The sequence below is a fragment of the Pongo pygmaeus genome, chromosome 21, assembly GCF_028885625.2.
Source record: "Pongo pygmaeus isolate AG05252 chromosome 21, NHGRI_mPonPyg2-v2.0_pri, whole genome shotgun sequence".
Lineage (NCBI taxonomy): Eukaryota > Metazoa > Chordata > Mammalia > Primates > Hominidae > Pongo > Pongo pygmaeus.
Genome location: NC_072394.2, coordinates 66716196 through 66734550, shown reverse-complemented (window position 1 = coordinate 66734550; position 18355 = coordinate 66716196). Strand labels below are relative to the sequence as shown.

The 18355-nt window shown below is 53.1% G+C and overlaps 2 protein-coding genes across 3 annotated transcripts in view; one reads left to right on the top strand and one right to left on the bottom strand.

Moving 5' to 3' along the window:
- PRPF6 (pre-mRNA processing factor 6) overlaps positions 1-10626 on the bottom strand; it is a 50748-nt gene extending 40122 nt beyond the window's left edge. The window contains exons 1-3 of one of the 2 annotated variants that reach the window (XM_063659042.1): positions 10345-10626; positions 8412-8580; positions 6699-6817 (exon numbers count right to left, since the gene is read on the bottom strand). In XM_063659042.1, coding sequence (XP_063515112.1) covers positions 6699-6817; positions 8412-8580; positions 10345-10415 — 359 coding nt within the window. In that variant the 5' untranslated portion in view covers positions 10416-10626. The remainder of the gene's footprint in view (positions 1-6698; positions 6818-8411; positions 8581-10344) is intronic. The other variant, XM_054466788.1, reaches the window with a different exon arrangement.
- Positions 10627-11728: 1102 nt separating this feature from the next.
- Positions 11729-17507, top strand: SAMD10 (sterile alpha motif domain containing 10). Its single transcript, XM_054466789.2, has 5 exons — positions 11729-12242; positions 14217-14398; positions 14481-14652; positions 15786-15926; positions 16086-17507. The coding sequence occupies exons 1-5, from the start codon at positions 12152-12154 to the stop codon at positions 16106-16108; spliced, it is 609 nt and encodes a 202-aa protein (XP_054322764.1). The 5' UTR covers positions 11729-12151; the 3' UTR covers positions 16109-17507.
- Positions 17508-18355: the final 848 nt, after the last annotated feature.

Below are 18355 nucleotides of genomic sequence, written 5' to 3'. Positions count from 1 at the left end.
TCCTGAGTAGCTGGGATTACAGGCATGCACCACCACACCCAGCTAATTTTTGTATTGTTAGTAGAGACGGGGTTTCACAATGTTGGCCAGGATGGTCTCGATCTCCTGACCTCATGATCTGCCCGCCTCAGCCTCCCAAAGTGCTGGGATTATAGGTGTAAGCCACCGTGCCCAGCCAAGTACACTACTTTTTAAAAACATTTAATGACTTTCTACATGGGTCCATGTCACCTGCTATTTTTTGTTTTGTTTTTGTTTTAGAGACAGGGTCTTGGTCTGTTGCCCAGGCTGGAGCACAGTGGTATAAGCATAGCTCACTGTAGCCTCAAACTCCTAGGCTCAAGCGATCCTCCCACCTCAGCCTTGGGAATGTAGCTGGAACTACAGGCTTGTGCAACTGGCTAATTTTAATTTTCCTTTTGTAGAGACAGGGTTTCACTATGTTGCCCAGGCTGGTCTCAAACTCCTAGACTCAAGTGATCCTCCTGCCTTGGCCTCTCAAGGTACTAGGATTACACATGTAAGCCACTGCACCCAGCCTGATGTTTTCTAAAAATGCATTAACCCTGGAGGTTCCAATCAATTTTTAAAATGTAGGGCTGAGTGTAGTGACTCATGCCTGTAATCCTAGCACTTTGGGAGGCCAAGGTTAGGGGAGACAGGTGGATCACTTGAGGCCAGGAGTTCAAGACCAGCCTGGGCAACATAGACAAAAATTAGCTGGGTGTGAGCCGGGCGTGGTGGCTCAAGCCTGTAATCCCAGCACCTTGGGAGGCCAAGGCAGGCAGATCACGAGGGCAGGAGTTCAAGACCAGCCTGGCTAACATCGGTGAAACCCCGTCTCTACTAAAAATACCCATCTCTACAAAAATCAGCCGGGCGTGGTGGTGCATGCCTGTAATCCCAGCCACTTGGGAGGCTGAGGCAGGAGAATCACTTGAACCCTGGAGGCGGAGGTTGCAGTGAGCCGAGATCACGCCATTGCACTCCAGCCTGGGCAACAGAGTGAGACTCCATCTCAAAAAAAAGAGAAAAAAAGAAAAAAGAAAAATTAGCTGGGTGTGGTAGCACGTGCTTGTAATCCCAGCTACCTGGGAGGCTGAAGCAGGAGAATCGCTTGAGCCAGGAATTCAAGGTTGCAGGGAGCTATAATCAAGCCACTGTACTCCACCCTGGGTGACAGAGTAAGACCCTGTACTCCACCCTGGGTGACAGAGTAAGATCCTGTATCCAAAAAAAAAAAAGTAAAATGCAATGCCATTCACATTTAATTACTATAGGTATAAATTTATGCACAATGATTTAATAATGAGCTTCTAAAAAGATTTCCAGGCCAGGCACATTGGCTTATGTCTGTAATCCCAGCACTCTGGGAGGCCAAAGGATATGGTTTGCATCTGTGTCCCCATCAAATCTCATGCTGAATTATAATTCCCAGTGTTTGAGGTGGGGCCTGGCGGGAGGTCACTGAGTCATGAGGGCAGATCCCTGATGGCCTGGTGCTGTCCTCGAGACAGCAAGTTTACATCACGCAAGATCTGGTTGTTTAAAGTGTGTGGCAAGACTGGGCACGGTGGCTCATGCCTGTAATTCCAACACTTCGGGAGGCTGAGGCGGGTGGATCACTTGGGGTCAGGAGTTCGAGACCAGCCTGGCCAACATGGTAAAACCCTGTCTCTACTAAAAACACAAAAATTAGCCAGGTGTGGTGGCACATGCCTATAATCCCAGCTACTTGGGAGGCTGAGGCAGAAGAATCACTTGAGCCTGGGAGACTCAAAAAAATAAAAAATAAATAAAATTCCAGAACTATATTTTACTATTCTAAAATTATCTTCAAAAAATAAAACATTCTACATACCTCACAGGAAGTTATGATTACATGTATAAAAAGCAACAGAGCTGGGCGCAGTGGCTCACGTCTGTAATCCCAGCACTTTGGGAGGCCGAGGTGGATGGAGCACAAGGCCAGGAGTTTGAGACCATCCTGGCCAACATGGTGAAACCTCGTCTCTACTAAAAATACAAAAACCAGCCAGGCGTGGTGGCAGGCACCTGTAATCCCAGCTACTTGGGAAGCTGAGGCAGGAGAATTGCTTGAACCCGGGAGGCAGAGGTTGCAGTGAGCCGAGATAAAAAAAGCAACAGAAAGAGGAAATGAGCCAAAATGTTAACTGTTACTTTCTAGACTTATGAATAAATGTTATGCTTTTACCCATACTTACTCTTATTTTCCTAATATTCTATAATGAGAACTTTTTATTTTTTTCCTTTTTGAGACAGTCTCTGTGGACCAGGCTGGAGGGCAGTAGCGCACTCTTGGCTCACGGGAGTGAACCACCACACCTGGCTTCTGTTCGCTGCCTGTGCTTGTAGGGTATTACTGAAGAAATCTTTGCCTAGTCCAATGTCCTGTAGAGTTTCTCCAATGTTTTCTTCTAGTAGTTTCAGTTTGAGGTCTTAAAGTCTTTTAATTTGATTTTTGTATGTGGCGAGAGAGAGGGGTCTAGTTTCATTCTTCTGCATACGGATATCCAGTTTTTCCAGCACCATTTATTGAAGAGATTGTCTTTTCCCCAACAAACATTCCTGGTACCTTTGTCAAGAATGAGTTCACTGTAGATGTACCTATTTGTTTCTGGGTCCATTCTGTTCCACTGGTCTATGTGTCTGTTTTTCTGCCAGTACTATGCTGTTTTTGTTACTACAGCTCTGTAGTATAATTTGAAGTCAAGTATTCCTCCAGTTTTGTTCCTTTTGCTGAGGATAGCTTTGGCTATTCTGGCTCCATGTACATTTTAGAATTATTTTTTCTTTTTCTTTTTTTTTTTTTTTTTTGAGACAGAGTCTCACTCTGTTGCCCAGGCCGGAGTGTAATGGCACGATCTCAGCTGACTGCAACTTCTGCCTTCCAGGTTCAAGTGATTCTCTTGCCTCAGCCTCCCAGGTAGCTGGGATTACAGGCACCCGTCACCATGCCCAACTAATTTTTGTATTTTTAGTAGAGATGGGGTTTAGCCAGGCTGGTCTCGAACTGCTGACCTCAAGTGATCCACCTGCCTCAGCCTCCCAAAGTGTTGGGATTACAGGCATGAGCCACTGCACCTGGCTATTTTTTCACTATCTGTTAATAATGTCCCCAGTATTTTGATACGGATTGCACTGAATCTGTAAATTACTTTGGGTAGTATTGATATTTTATTTTATTTTAAGATGGAGTCTCACTCTGTTACCCAGGCTGGAGTGCAGTGGTGCAATCTCAGCTCACTGCAACCTCGACCTCCTGGGTTCAAGCGATTCTCCTGCCTCAGCCTCCCAACTAGCTGGGACTACAGGTATGCGCCACCACGCCTGGCTAATTTTTGTTTTTTTTTTTTTTTGAGACAGAGTCTTGCCCCGTCACTCAGCCTGGAGTGCAGGGGCGCAATCTCAGCTCACTACAACTTTTGCCTCCTAGGTTCAAGCAATTCTCTTGCCTCAGCCTCCTGAGTAGCTGGGATTACAGACATGTGACAATACATCCAGCTAATTTTTGTATTTTTAGTAGAGACAGGGTTTCACCATGTTGGTCAGCCTGGTCTCAAACTCCTGACCTCAAGTGATCCACCCGCCTCACTCTCCCAAGGTGCTGGGATTACAGGCGTGAGTCACAGTGCCCGGCAAGTTTTATATTTTTTTAGTAAAGACAGGATTTCACCATGTTGGTCAGGCTGGTCTCAAACTCCTGAACGCCAGTCATCCACCTGCCTCGGCCTCCCAAAGTGCTGGGAGTACAGGCGTGAGCCACCACGCCCGGCCATTTTTGTATTCTTAATAGTGACGGGGGTTTCTCTATGTTGGCCAGGCTGGTCTCGAACTCCTGACCTCAGGTGATCCACCCACCCTCAGCCTCCCAAAGTGCTGGGATTACAGGTGTGAGCCACCACACCTGGGGGCATAGCCTGCAACTTTAATGAATTTGTCAGCTGCAATAGTGTTTTGGTAGAGTCTTTAGGATTTTCTAAATATAAGATCATATCATCTGCAAACAAGGATAATTTAACTTCTTCTTTTCCAATCTGGATGCCCTTTATTTCTCTGGTCTGACTGCTCTAGCTAGGACTTCCAGTACTATGTTGAATCACAGTGGTGAAAGTGGGCATCCTTGTTGCATTCCACATCTTAGAGAAAAGGCTTTCAGTTTTTCTCCATTCAGTACTATACGAGCTGTGGGCCCACCGTACGTGGTTTTTTTTTTTTCTTTGCGACACAGTCTCATTGTGTTGCCCAGGCTGGAGTGCAGTGGCACAATCTCGGCTCACTGCAACCTCCACCTCCCAAGTAGCTGAAATTATAGGCCTGAGCCACCACACCCAGCTAATCTTTGGATTTTTAGTAGAGACAGGGTTTTACCACGTTGGTCAGGATGGTCTCAAACTCCTGACCTCAAATGATCTGCCTGCCTGGGCCTCCCAAAGGGCTGTGATTACAGGCGTGAACCACCCCATCCAGCTGTATATAGCTTTTATTGTGTTATGTTACTTTTTTTTTTTTTTTTTGAGACGGGGTCTTGCTCTGTGGCCCAGGCTGAAGTGTGGTAGTATGATCTCGGCTCACTGCAACCTCTGCCTCCTGGACTCAAGTAATCCTCCCATCTCAGCCTCCTGAGTAGCTAGGACTACAGGTATGTGCCACAAAGCCTGGCTAATTTTTGTATTTTTTTGTAAAGAAAAGGTATTACCCTCTTGCCTAGGCTGGTCTCAAACTCCTGAGATCAAGCAGTCCTCCCGCCTCAGCCTCCCAAAGTGCTGGGATTACAGATGTGAGCCACCACACCCAGCCTGAGGTATGTTTCTTCTATACGCAGTTTTTTGAGAGTTTTTATCATCAAGGAATGTTAAATTTTATCAAATGCATTTTCAGAATCAATTAAAATGATTAGGCCGGGCGCAGTGGCTCACACCTGTAATCCCAGCACTTTGGGAGGCCGAGGCAGGCGGGTCACGAGGTCAGGAGATCAAGACCATCCTGGCTAACACAGTGAAATCCCGTCTCTACTAAAAATACAAAAAATTAGCCAGGCGTGGTGGCGGGCGACTGTAGTCCCAGCTACTCAGGAGGCTGAGGCAGGAGAATCACTTGAACCCGGGAGGTGGAGGTTGCAGTGAGCTGAGACTGCGCCACTGCACTCCAGCCTGGGATGGACAGAGTGAGACTCCGTCTTAAAAAAAAAAAAAAAAAAAAGATCATACGGTTTTTGTCCTTCATTCTGTTGGTATGATGTATAACACTGATTAATTTGCATATGTTGAACCACGCTTGCACTTGTATCCCTGGGCAAAATGCCACTTGGTCATGATGAACGATCTTTTTTTTTTTTTTTTTTTTTTTCTGAGACAGAGTCTTGCTCGTCTCCCAGGCTAGAGTGCAGTGTCGTGACCTCGGCTCACTGCAACCTCCACCTCCCGGGTTCAAGCAATTCTCTTGCCTCAGCCTCCCAAGTAGCTGGGATTACAGGCGTACACCACCCACCACGCCTGGTTAATTTTTGTATTTTTAGTAGAGACTGGGTTTCACTAGGTTGGCCAGACTGGTCGTGAACTCCTGACCTCAGGTGACCCATAATCTGCCCACCTCGACCTCTCAAAGTGCTAGAATTACAGGCGTGAGCCACTGCGCCTGGCCGATGAACCATCTTTCTAATGTGTTGTTGAATATGGTTTACCAGTATTCTGCTGATTTCTGCATCAGTGTTCATCAGGGATACTGACCTAACATTTTCTTTTTTCAGTGTGTCTTTGTCTGGTTTTGGCAACAGGGTAATACTGGTTCTGTAGAATAAGTTTGGAAGTATTCCCTCCTCTACTTTTCAGAATAGTTTGAGTAGAATTGATTTTAGTTCTTCTTCAAATATTTGGTAAAATTCAGCAATGAAGCAATCAGATCCTGAGATGTTCTCTGCTAGGACACTTTCTGTTACAGCTTTGACCTCATTACTTTTTATTGGTCTGTTCAGGTTTGGGATCTCTTCATGGTTCAATCTTGGTAGCTTGTATGTGTCATTTGACATCTTTAATTCATTTGCAAATTACTCAACATATAATACTCAAGTCAGTAGGCCCTTTTCATTTCAAAGATGGTAACCCTGATGTATCGTAAAAGTAATCCACAAAATTCTGCTGATTTCTGGAAAAACTTAAGAGTTCTTAAGCTCTCCACTGCAGCCCCCAGGCCCTAAGGCTGTTCTGTAACAGCCCAGTGCTTATCCAGGCATGGCTACGACAGACCAAGACCCTCGGGTGGCGTAAAAGCTAAGCAGACACACATACACTACTTTTCTCCAAATATAAAACAATTCAAAACAAAACTTTTTTTTTTTTTTTTTGGAGACAGGGTCTCACTATGTCAACCAGGCTGGAATGCAGTGACATGATCATGGCTCACTGCAGTTTCTACCTCCTGGGCTTAAACGGTCCTTCCACTTCAGCCACCCAAGTAGCTGGGACTACAGGTGTGCACCAACTGGCTAATTTTTAAATTATTTGTAGAGATGAGGTATCGCTATGTTGCCCACACTGGTCTCAAACCCCTGGGCTCTAGCTATCGTCCTACCTCAGCCTCTCAAAGTGCTAGGATTACACACGTGAGCCACTGCGCCTTGCCTCAAAACTTTTTTTTAAAGTTGGATAAATATTGTGAAAGGCAACAATTTCTTTTACCGTCTCTCTTTTCTTCTTTCATCCATCCTTTTATCCAGAGCTGCATAAATAGCATCTGCTTCCTCATCATCTTTCTCATAGGGTCCACTTGAGAAGAGGCTCCCAGCATAGCCATTAAACTGAGAAGCAAACAACACGTGTAGAGGTCAGCTTTTCCTCCAACACCATCCCCACCAGCAAAACGGAGAAGATCTCTACTTGTGAAATACTTGCTAAATTATTTTCTTCAGCCAACGAAGCCAAATCAAAGGACAGTCTACAATATAACTGGTGACTACTCTTCAAGCGTTAAGGGCATGAAAGACAGAGGAGCCCCCCAATTGGAAGGGACCAAGGAAACATGATGAAATGCAACAGGGAATCCTGGACTGAGCCTAAGCCAGAAAGCGGACATTCATGGAAAAACATGAAATGCAAATACGACTGACAGATTAGTTAATAGTACTGCGTCAATGTTAACTCCTTCGTTTCAATAACTGCACTAAGGTCATGTAACATGGGGAGAAGCTTGGTGAAAGATATGCAGAAACTTTTTTTTTTGGCACTATTTTTGCAAGTTCCTGCAAATTTAAAATTATTTCAAAACTAATTTTTGTTTTTTTTTTTTGAGACAGAGTCTCGCACTCTCGCCAAGCCTGGAGTGCAGTGGCGCAATCTCGGCTCACTGCAACCTCCGCCTCCCGGGTTCACAGCATTCTCCTGCCTCAGCCTCCCGAGTAGCTGGGACTACAGGCACACGCCACCACGCCCAGCTAATTCTTGTGTAGTTTTAGTAGAGACGGGGTTTCACCATGTTTGCCAGGATGGTCTCGATCTCCTGACCTCATGATCCGCCCACCTCGGCCTCCCAAAGTGCCGGGATTATAGGTGTGAGCCACCGCGCCTGGCCTCAAAACTAAAATTATTTTTAAAAATTTTCCTCAGAGGAAAAATGTCATCTCTTAGAAGACAGTTAATCGGTATTCAGTCAGCTGAAGTTTTTCTTTAGATGTCTTTTCAGAGGGCGAGCACTAAAGCTGAAAAAAGCAAATACCATCACCAATTCCACTTTAAGTTTTTATCATTGAAGACTGACAGCCGGGCGCAGCGGCTCACGCCTGCAAACCCAGCACTTTGGGAGGCCGAAGCAGGCGGATAACCTGAAGTCAGGAGTTCGAGACCAGCCTGACCAACAGGAGAAACCCCGTCTCTACTAAAAATACAAAATTAGCCGGGCGTGGTGGTGCATGCCTGTAATCCCAGTTACTCAAAGGCTGAGGCAGGAGAATCGCTTGAACCCGGGAGGCAGAGGTCACAGTGAGCTGAGATCGCACCACTGCACTCCAGCCTGGCCAACAAGAGCGAAACTCCGTCTCAAAAAAAAAAAAAAAACTGGCCAATAGGAAATGCCAAGGCAGTGGTCCTAACATCTGCAAGAACATCTCTTCCAACAAGAGCGAAATTCCATCTCAAAAAAAAAAAGACTGGTCAATACGAAATGCCAAGGCAGTGGTCCTAACACCTGCAAGAACATCTCTTCTGAGGGACAAAAAGTGCACATTTCTCCATGTTTTTCCTGCTCCTCTCACTCTCAGTAAAGATGTTCCATGAATAGCTAAAATTTAAATGCATGAGCCACTCCAAGACATTCATTACAGACACCAACACACACTGGTTAGCTCAGCTGCTCCCAGAGACTGGCTGGAGGAGCCACAAAAGCCGGACACATCTCACCTCATCATAATTGGTGTCATTTAGATCCTCGTCGTCATCATCAGCAGCCTGGTTTTTCTTCATCTGGTCCCCAACGGTTCTCTTGCCTGGGGGTGCATGGCGATCATCCACAGGATCATTTGCATCACGGGCGGGCCCAATGTCTGACCGCGTGGTGAAGCCAGTGGCGCTGCAGGAGACCCCCAAGACACCCGGTGTCTGAATAACTCTGTTCCTGTGCTCTTCTCCACCCCTGGTTATCACTTACTAACACCCCTTTTTCTAACACCTTTGGGAAACCTCCAAAGATCCTGGTGACAATGAACTGCAGTCTCAAACACTTCTGATCTTCTCTGCTTACCTGAAGGTTTCAGCCTACCCTGATGATGTTACCAAGGCAATCTCTCTCCACCCTAAGGCTTCGATCATCTCCCCCTCCACATCCAACCAGGCCCTTAAACCCAACTTGGCCCACACTGAGCTCTTCTGTGCCTACCTTACAGCTGCTCTGGGGTGTTTCAGCTGATAACAGCTGTCCCACATGCCATGGGACCATGATGTAATCTTTGCCTCCCTCTCCCACTTTCCCCATCCTGTCTGTCCCCAAGTACTAATGAATCCACCTTCAAAATCCCTCCTTCCCAGACTATGACTCCCATCACAGCTGGAAACCAAGTTAGCTCTCCCTGCCTTTAGCCTTCCTCTACTTCAACCCACGCTCTGCCAGATGATTCTTCCCAAAACACAGCTCTGACTGAAAAATTCTGGGCCGGGCGTGGTAGCTCACGCCTGTAATCCCAACACTTTGGGAGACTGAGGCGGGTGGATCATGAGGTCAGGAGTTCAAGACCCCCCTGGCCAACATGGTGAAACCCTGTCTCTACTAAAAATAGAAAAATTAGCCGGGCGTGGTAGCAGGCGCCTATAATCCCAGCTACTCAGGAGGCTGAGGCAGAGAACTGCTAGAACCCGAGTGGCAGAGATTGCAGGGAGCTGAGATCGCGCCACTGCACTCCAGCTGGGGCGACAGAGCAAGACTTTGTCTCAAAAAAAAAATAATAATAATAATAATAATAATAATTCTGAAGGGTCATGATCTTTCTAACGTCTCCAGGAGCTCTAGCCTGACGCTCAAGGCCCCTCCAACCTCCTGAGCTCTATTCTATTCGCTGCACATTCCACTCACACTGGACTCCCTCCTGTTCCCTGGGCTTCCTCCTTGCCTCACTTTTTTTGAACTCCCACACACAGAATGTCAGTTTCTCTTCTATCGTTACCGTTTCTACAGCCCTAAGTCCAGCTCTCTTACTAAACTTGGCTCCAATGCTACTCTCCATTAAGCACTGGGTTCCAAATCTGGTCCTCTTTACGTACTTATTTATGCTAATACCAAACCCTCCTTAGTGAGCTTCGGGTCCTCTGAAGATGCTATCAATATCGGAGCCTTGTGTGTGCCCCACAGATTCTAATATAATACCACCACCAAGAAAAACCCAGTAGTGTTCCTCATCAAATTAATAGCCAAATAGGATAATAACGACTGCTCACTTATCCAACTACGTATGGTGCTCATCTGTGTTGTAGGCATAGAGGACCCAGGCACGCTTAAGGCGGGCGGGGCGGGGGGGGGGTGGGTGTCAGCCCGACCTGAGGAAGGTGGTCGCGTGTTTCCACTACACATCAGATTCCTATACTCCTCACTGCAGACTGCATACAGCATTACCCATCTTACAGACCAAAACACTGGGCTGAGAGTCAATATGTCACATCTAGGCGGCAAGCAGGGTGCACACACAGGTATGTCCTGACCCCAAAGCCCGTTGCTTCCTGCAGGGATTAAGCCGATCCACCAAGTGTCTTTCAGACTGCGCGGCCATAGACCCCCGTCCCCAAACACGCGCACTGCGCTCCTATAGCCCGGTCCCCGCCCCTCGCGCGCGGCCCCAGGCCTCACCCCCGGCCCAGCCCCGGCACGTAGCCGAGCGGCGCGGGCATCCCCAGGAACGGTTTCTTCTTCTTGTTCATGGTGGCGGCGACGACCAAGGCTAGGAAGGAAAGGAATGAGGCAGCGGAAGAGGGGAAGACGCAGAGACTCTAGGCTTCGACGTCCGATGCACTCCGTAGCAAAGTGTCGCCGTCGTCGCGTCACCCGCGCCCCGGAAGCAGAGGGCTCAGTCCGCACACGCCCCGCCCACTTTTGTTTCCCTGGGCGGAAGTCCCGACGGGCTGGTTCGACGACTTCCGGCTGCGGCTAGCGGGGCAGGGACGTGGCGGGCGCGTGCGCGGAAGCGCCTCCTCGTGGAGAGGCGGAAGGAGCCCGGCTGATCCTGCACTGGGACCCTAACTGGCCCCGGGGGGCCAAAAACAGCCTGGGCATTGCTGCTTCCCGAGTGCTCTGATGCATTCCCGAGACCTGTCTGTGAGAGTAGGACCCATCGTCCCCTCCCTCTGAACCAGCCCAGCTGCCCGCCCTCGCCCCGGGTGGGCCCTGATCACTTCCGAGCAGAGCTGTACCCTGTCCAGTTGTGTAGAGCTTGTGTGTACTGGTTATGGGCACACCCGTCTGTGTGCGTCCTGTGCGCACACTGCTGCCCTACGCTTTTAGCACTCATATTCTTGAACCCCCATTCAGGCATCTGTCCCTCCAGTGGGACTAGAGACCCCACCCACGCCCGCCAACATGCCTTGGGCATTCTGGTGAGGGCCACATCCTCAGCTCCGGGAGAGCTAATTGACGAAATAAATAACCGCAGCTGAGCTGTCGGGAACACGTCAGCACATGAACATGGCTGTCAAGCATGTGGGTGAATTCTGTGTGTGTGATTAGTGGGGTGTGTGCACAGAGGTCACGTGTGCTCGTGTTTTGGGTGCAAGTGCATGACTGTACTCTGTGCATGCATTTCTACATGTCTGTGTGCATCTCTGGTCCTTCTGCTGTAAGACATCCTCCAGAGCCCCTACATACACCCAGGCAGAGCACCCAGGCTCCTGGGCAGAGCAAGCCGAATAGCTGGTTGCAAGCCTGGCCCGCTGCCCTAGCCCAGCCCCATCCTAGCATTTCTCTCTGGAGTCCTGGAGCAAACACACCGCTCCGGCCTGCTACAGCCTCCTTGGAGTTCCCCTCTGCCCCATCTCCAGGCAAGCTCCTTTCAGTTACAGAGCACTGTACCGCCCCCTCTCCCCCGGGCACTGAGCCAGGTTCTGGGGCTGCAGAGGGAAGGGAGAACCACCCTGATGTTCACAGTGGGGTGGGCGGTAAGCAAGAGTCAAGCTGGCTTCTCCGGGGAAGCGGGTGCCTATTTGAGGGCGAGTAAAGAGGTAGGAGACCGAAGGAAGTGTGTGGGAGGGGTTGACCTGCCCCTTGTCCTGGCTCCGGTAGGTAGAAGGCCCCTGTAAGATGCCCCTCAGCCCACCCCCACGCACAGAGGGGCCCGACCTCAGAGGACCCCCGGCAGGTGCACGGGGACTCTCCTCCGCGGAGCCGTGCCCAGGGGCGCACGGACGCCCCTCGCCCTGGCGGACAGCCTTGGTGCACGCAGGCCCGCGCGCCGCCGACACACCTCGGAGCTCCCGGAGCGCGCCCGGCACACAGGGCTCGGCGGCAGGTGCCTCGCCGCGCACACTCGCGGGCCGCGGGGACCGGCTCGGGCGCGGGGCCGGCTGGGGCGGGGCGGGGCGGCGGCGCGCGTTCCCCGCCGGCCACACCGGCCGCCCTGCACTCGGCGAGGGGCGTGTGCGCGGGCCTGGCACCCGCGGGCCCCATGTTCACCGAGCTGAGGTCCAAGCTGAGCCCCCCGCGTGGCCGCGCCGGGGCCGTGCGCGCGGGCTTCGGGGAGCGCCGGGATGTGGACGGTGAGCGGAGCTGGACCGGGGAGCGGGGATTTCTCGGGCAGGGGTCCCAGGGACCCAGAGGCACGGGGGCGGGGCGGGACCCGGCGGGCTTCGAGCGGCGGCTGGGGGTATTCGGCGGACGTCTCGGCTCAACGGGGTCCCGTGGCCTTTGTCCTGCTTTAGGGGGCAGCCAGCCTCAGGCCTTGGGGGTCAGCGCGCCCTTGGCTTGGGGTGAGGGGGTGACAAGCCGGGGCGCCTGTGTCCAGGCTGGCACTACGCTCGGGTCACCTTTTCCTGCGCGCGGAGAAAACCCTCCCCCGCCTTTGCAGTGGGGCCGAGAGGGGGCCGAGGTCACATCCCGCCTCGGTGCCCCCGCCCCATTTCCTTCTGGAATCCTGACGTTGGGGCGGGAGGGACCGGACCGACAGACCGCGGGACGGACGGAACTCCCTCCCGGAGGGCGGGCAGGAAATGGGCGGAGCCTGCTTGGCCGTGGCAGGTGCCGTGCGGGCTGAGGAGTCCGACGGGTTCCCCGGACTGCCGCGCGCTCCTGCACCAGCCCCGCCGCTCGAGGCCCTGCAAAGCCCGGAGACCACGGCGCCTGCCCGCTGGAAGGCGCGGGCTTAGAATAAGCCTTTTCCCACAGCACTAGGGGCTACCTCGGGGCGGTGGCCCACTGAGCACACGCTCTGCTGACCCCGGTCCTCAAATTTGGAGTCACCAGGGGTCCGGTTCCTGAAAGTTGCAAGAATGGGGGCGGAAGGTGTTATGTCTCATAAGTCTTACAGGGGCGGGAGGACGGGGAAGTAGGATGTGGTTTTCACCGATACTTAGACCTCCTTGACACATCCCCAACCCCTGCCCTGGGTGTGGAGTGAGTGGCTGAGTCTGATGCCGGGAGGGTCTCTCACTCTAGGGTGGATGGGGTGAGGGCCCTAGCATGGGAACCTCACCTGCCCTGCTGAAGGCCTGGGTGCTATAAAGACAGAGGCAGGCCTGTGCCCACCTTCTGTCTCCCCACAGGCTCTGTTCACTTGCAGACACCATGCACAGCCTCCATTCATTCATTCATTCATTCATTCATTCATTCACAATGAATGTGGGGTACCCCTATGTAACCAGACCTGGATCAAGACGCCTGCCTCCCCAGACTCAGGTCAACAGTGCCCCCAGAGATGATGACAAAGCTCAGATGAAACACTTTAATGCAGTTACTTGGGAAGAGGGAGCACAGAGCATCACCGTGGGTCCCCAAGCAATGGCTGTACCCCACATACCTGTGCTGACCCGCCCATATTCAATGGGTACCCACCATTCCCATGGCCGGTGTTGTCCTGGGCCTGCAGGCCCTGTGCGGGGGTAGCACAGCTGGAGAGCCCAGCGCGTGTTTGCGGAGTGAGCCCTGCTTGTCAGTTGGCCCACAGTTCAGGCTGTCAGTGAGTCATAGTCAGTGAGTTGGGCCCCAACACCAGATAGGGCTGTGTGAACTGGGTGCCTTCAATGGCGATGGGCAAGCAGCATCCTCAGCCCGGTTTCCCCAGCACAGACGACCTCCCTGGACTCGGGATCCGACTTTCCTCAAAGCAGGCCGTGTGTGCACTTCCTGGTCTGGTGTGGTGTGTGCAAGACTTGTGGGCCAGCCCAAGGCAAGGGTGAGGTCAGGGCTGTCCCAGGATAGCTCCTCTTGCCATATGTCTCAGGTTCCCTTCCCTAGAGGGCACATTCTCTGATCTAAGAATCCATCCTGCTCCCCTGGGTGAGGGCTGTAGACTTGCAAGAGGAAAGGTGTTTCCAGTTCTTCTCTTTTTGTGCTGGGTGAGGTCCTCGAAACAGGTCCTGCACACTTCCTTCTGCCTTTGGAGGCTTGGGAACCCCTCATTGGGGAAGTGATTTCCCGCACTAGTGTGGAGGAGATGGGGCAGGGAGCTAGCTCTCAAGTAGAGGAAGCCTCTGGTTCTGCCCTTGACTGCCCTGACCAGGCACCCCCACACACAGCCACTGCCCACTTCAGCTTCTGCCGGACCCTCCTGGAGCACACGGTGTCAGCTGAGAGCATCCCCTGCCACTTGCCTCGGACACCTGGCACCAGCCTCACGTGGCATGACTCCCGCAGCCAGAGGGCGGCCAGCAGCAGGCCAATCAAGCTCCTGCAGCAGCCTGGCACAGAGACCCCCCAGGTACCCACCCACTCCACCCACCTCCGTCCCTGCCTTCCTTCTCCACCACTCTCACTCTGCCTGCCACGCCCCTCCCCTGCAGGGCCGGCTGTACTCTGACCACTATGGCCTGTACCATACAAGCCCCTCGCTGGGTGGCCTGACCCGGCCCGTGGTCCTGTGGAGTCAGCAGGACGTCTGCAAGTGGCTCAAGAAGCACTGTCCCCACAACTACCTCGTCTACGTGGAGGCCTTCTCCCAGCATGCCATCACTGGTACAGTGGCGCTGAGGGTGCTGTGGGAGTGGGGCTACCTGCCTCAGAGTGTCTCTTCCTCACACTCAGCCTGCCTTTCTCTTGCTATTGTTTTCGTCTGTCTAGTTTCTCCTGTGAATCAACCTCCCCTCTGTTCTTCGTCTCCGCAGAATCTGTCTTTTCTATCTCTCTGCCTTTTTTTTTTTTTTTTTTTTTTTTTTGGTGAGACACAGATTTACTCTTGTTGCCCAGGCTGGAGTGCAATGGTGCGATCTCGGCTCACCACATCCTCTGCCTCCCAGGTTCAAGCAATTCTCCTGCCTCAGCCTCCCGAGTAGCTGGGATTACAGGCATGCACCACCATGCCTGGCTAATTTTGTATTTTTAGTAGAGACGGGGTTTCACCGTGTTGCCCAGGATGATCTCGAACTCCTGATCTCAGGTGATCCGCCCGCCTCAGCCTCCCAAAGTGCTGGGATTACAGGTGTGAGCCACTGCGTCCGGACCTCTTTGCCTTTCTTCTGTGTCTCTTCCCATCTCTCTGTGCTGTCTTTATCTGGCTTTTCTCTGTTCCGTCCCTGCCTTTTGCTCTCCTTCCTTTCCCTCTGCCTCTCTCCTCTAAGTCTCTATGTGTTTTGCTGATTCTCTGTCTCCCTCTGAGTCTCTCTGTACCCTGCTTCCTCTCTCTCTCCTCCCTCTCTCCGAGTCTCTCTGTGCCCCCGCTTCCCGCTTCCTGTCTCTCTCCTCCCTTTTTCTCTTTCAGTCCCTGCTTCTGCCTTGGCTTAGTTTGTTGTTTGTTTGTTTGTTTGTTTCTGAGAAGGAGTCTCGCTCTGTCATCCAGTCTGGAGTGCAGTGGCACGATCTCAGCTCACTGCAACCTCCGCCTCCCAGGTTCAAGTAATCTTCCCACCTCAGCCTCCCGAGTAGCTGGGACTACAGGCGCACACCACCAAGCCCAGCTAATTTTTATATTTTTAGTAGAAACGGGGTTTCACCATGTTGTCCAGGCTGGTCTTGAACTCCTGACCTCAAGTGATCTGCCCGCCTCGGCCTCCCAAAGTGCTGGGATCACAGGCATGAGCCACGGCACCAGACTTGCCTTGGCTCTTGATGCCTCTGTTGGCCTCAGCTCAGCCCCTCTTTCCTCTCCCCAGGCCGGGCACTGCTGCGGCTGAATGCAGAGAAGCTGCAGCGGATGGGGCTGGCCCAGGAGGCCCAGAGGCAGGAGGTGCTGCAGCAGGTGCTCCGCCTGCAGGTGCGTGAGGAGGGGCGGAGCCTGCAGCTGCTCAGCCAAGGTCAGTGTGAGGTGCCAGAGAGGCCTGGGGGCTGATGGAGAAGCCCCTCTGAGTGCGGGGTGGGATGACCTCAGGAGGGCGGCTGCGGGCCCCAGTAAGGGCCCTGATGCAGATGATGCCAAAGACTCCACCCCGTCCTCACCCTCTTCCATCACACAGCTTCCTTTGGGAAAATGTCCTAGCTGCTGCTGAGGCTTGAACCCAGACCCCAGCACTGTGACGGGAGTCCACGGCTAGGGAGGAGGCCGAGCTGGCCCCACAGCACCTCTTGGACCCTGCAGGATGCCGGGGCGGCCAGGCTGGCCCAACGGACAGACAGGACCAGGATCACACCTCCAGGCGCCTCTGGTTGGACATTCCAGGTCGTGCCCTGGGGCTGGGTGGGTAGGGGGCTGCTTGAGTGTGGCCCCACCTCCTGGGACCTGAGCCCAAGCCCTCCCCTGGTACTGCTGGCAGCATGTGGGGCAGCTGCCTGGAGCCAGAGCTGGTTTGGATGTCCCCCCCAGACTCCCAGGGAGTCTGTTTATTTACATTCCCCTCTCCACGTGATGTCCGTCCCCCATCGCCTGCTGAGTCACTTGTCTGTCCACCCACCCAGCCCAGTTCTAGGTCGTTCCCCAGCACCTCTAGGTTGGCCCACACAGGTGCCATAAGCTGCCTCGGCTCCCTGTGGCTTGTGCCCATGCCCCTGCCAGGGCCCAGCAGGCCAACCCATCATCTAGAGTAGTGGCCATCAGCACCTGCCTAACGGGCACCATGCCAAGCACTTTCATCATTATTTATACATCATCACCGCACCCCCTCTATTCATGAGAAGTAAAGCTGAGAAAGGCCCAGATTGACCAAGCGCCAGAGACAAAATGTGGCACAACGAGGACCCCAGCCCTGTCCAGGTGGCTCCGCGCCCAGGGCCCAGGCTTAGCAGTGCTCCCTGCCCTATCTTTGGGAAAATCTTGCTTTTACGGTCTTCCCCCCTCTTGGCCTCAAGAACAAGGGCCTTGTGCGTGGGCCTTCCCATTGCTGCTTTCCCAAGAAGGCCTGGATTCAGGGGAGAGGCCTCCCCAGAGCCACTCCCCCTACACCCGCCCAGAGGCCTGAGCAACCCCTCTCTGGGTGGTTTGGGGCTGGTGCTGCCTGGCGGAAGGACAGTGAGGGCGGCCCTGGCCGCCCCCGCCCTCTTGCGCCTCTGCCCTCTCCCAAGCCCCTTGGGGCTTCTGAAAATCTCAGGGACAGATGAGGCTGAGCCCCCAGTCCCCTCTGTGTGCTTTGAGTCTCCAGACTCGAGGCTGGTCACTGCAGGTCCCAGGTGGAATTTGGACAACTGGCCTGGCCGCTCCCATCCCGTAAGCCCCCACCACGGGGAGACCCTCATCCCTGCCCCTGTGTGGCTGCGCAAGTATTCTGCCCGCCTCCCACCATCAGCCTTCGCCCAAGGGGCCCTTCCGCCTCTGCTTCCCTCCCTCCTCCTCTGTCTTGCCCTGGCCCACGCACGCCTGTCTCGTCTTCCTTGTTTTGGGCTCACTTTTTTATACTCTGACAAAAAAAAAAAAAATCAGAAATAAAGCTGGTTCCCAAATGCTGGCCGTGCTGCGTCTGCGAGGAGAGGGCGTCCGGGCCGCCGCGGCCACCAGGGGGCAGTGGCGTCGCGCCCTGGAGGGGCGTCTGGGCAACCCCGCGCAGAGGCTGGAAACAGGGCTCAAGCCACGCCTGCGGGCGGTCCCCAGTGCTGGACACAACGCCAGACACGCTGGAAGGGACAGCCCAGACAGCGCGTGAGGGCCCCGCGGCTGCCGTGACAGAGGACCACCGAGGGGTGCTGAGAACAGCAAACATTCATTCTCTCTGGCGTTCTAGAGGCCGCAGTCCAAAATCCAGCTCCCTTGGGGCCTCCTGGGGCGACTCCTCACCTCTCCAGCTTCCAGTGGCTGCCGGGGGAACTCGGGCGGGCGCATGGGCATTACCTGTCTCTGCCTCTGTAATCAGATCACCTCCTCCTCTTCTGTCTCTCAAATCTCCCTCTGTCTCTCTCATATAAGGATGCCTGGATTTGGGGCCAGCTGAGTAATACAGGATGATCTCCTCATCACAAGATCTTTAATCACATCTGCAAATACCCTTTTCCCAATAAGATCCCATTCACACGTTCAGGGATAAAACACGAACATCTGGCCTGGCACGGTGGCTCACGCCTGCAATCCCAGCACTGTGGGAGACCAAGGCAGGAGTGTCGCTGGAGGCCAGAAGTTCAAGACCAGCCTGTGCGACATAGCAAGACCCCATCTCTACAAAAAACTTTTGAAACTAGCCAGGCATGGTGGCGCATACCCGTAGTCCCAGCTACTTGGGAGGCTGAGGCAGGAAGATTCCTTGAGCCCAGGAGTTCAAGGCACAGTGAGCTCTGACCACACAACTGCACTGCAGCCTGGGCA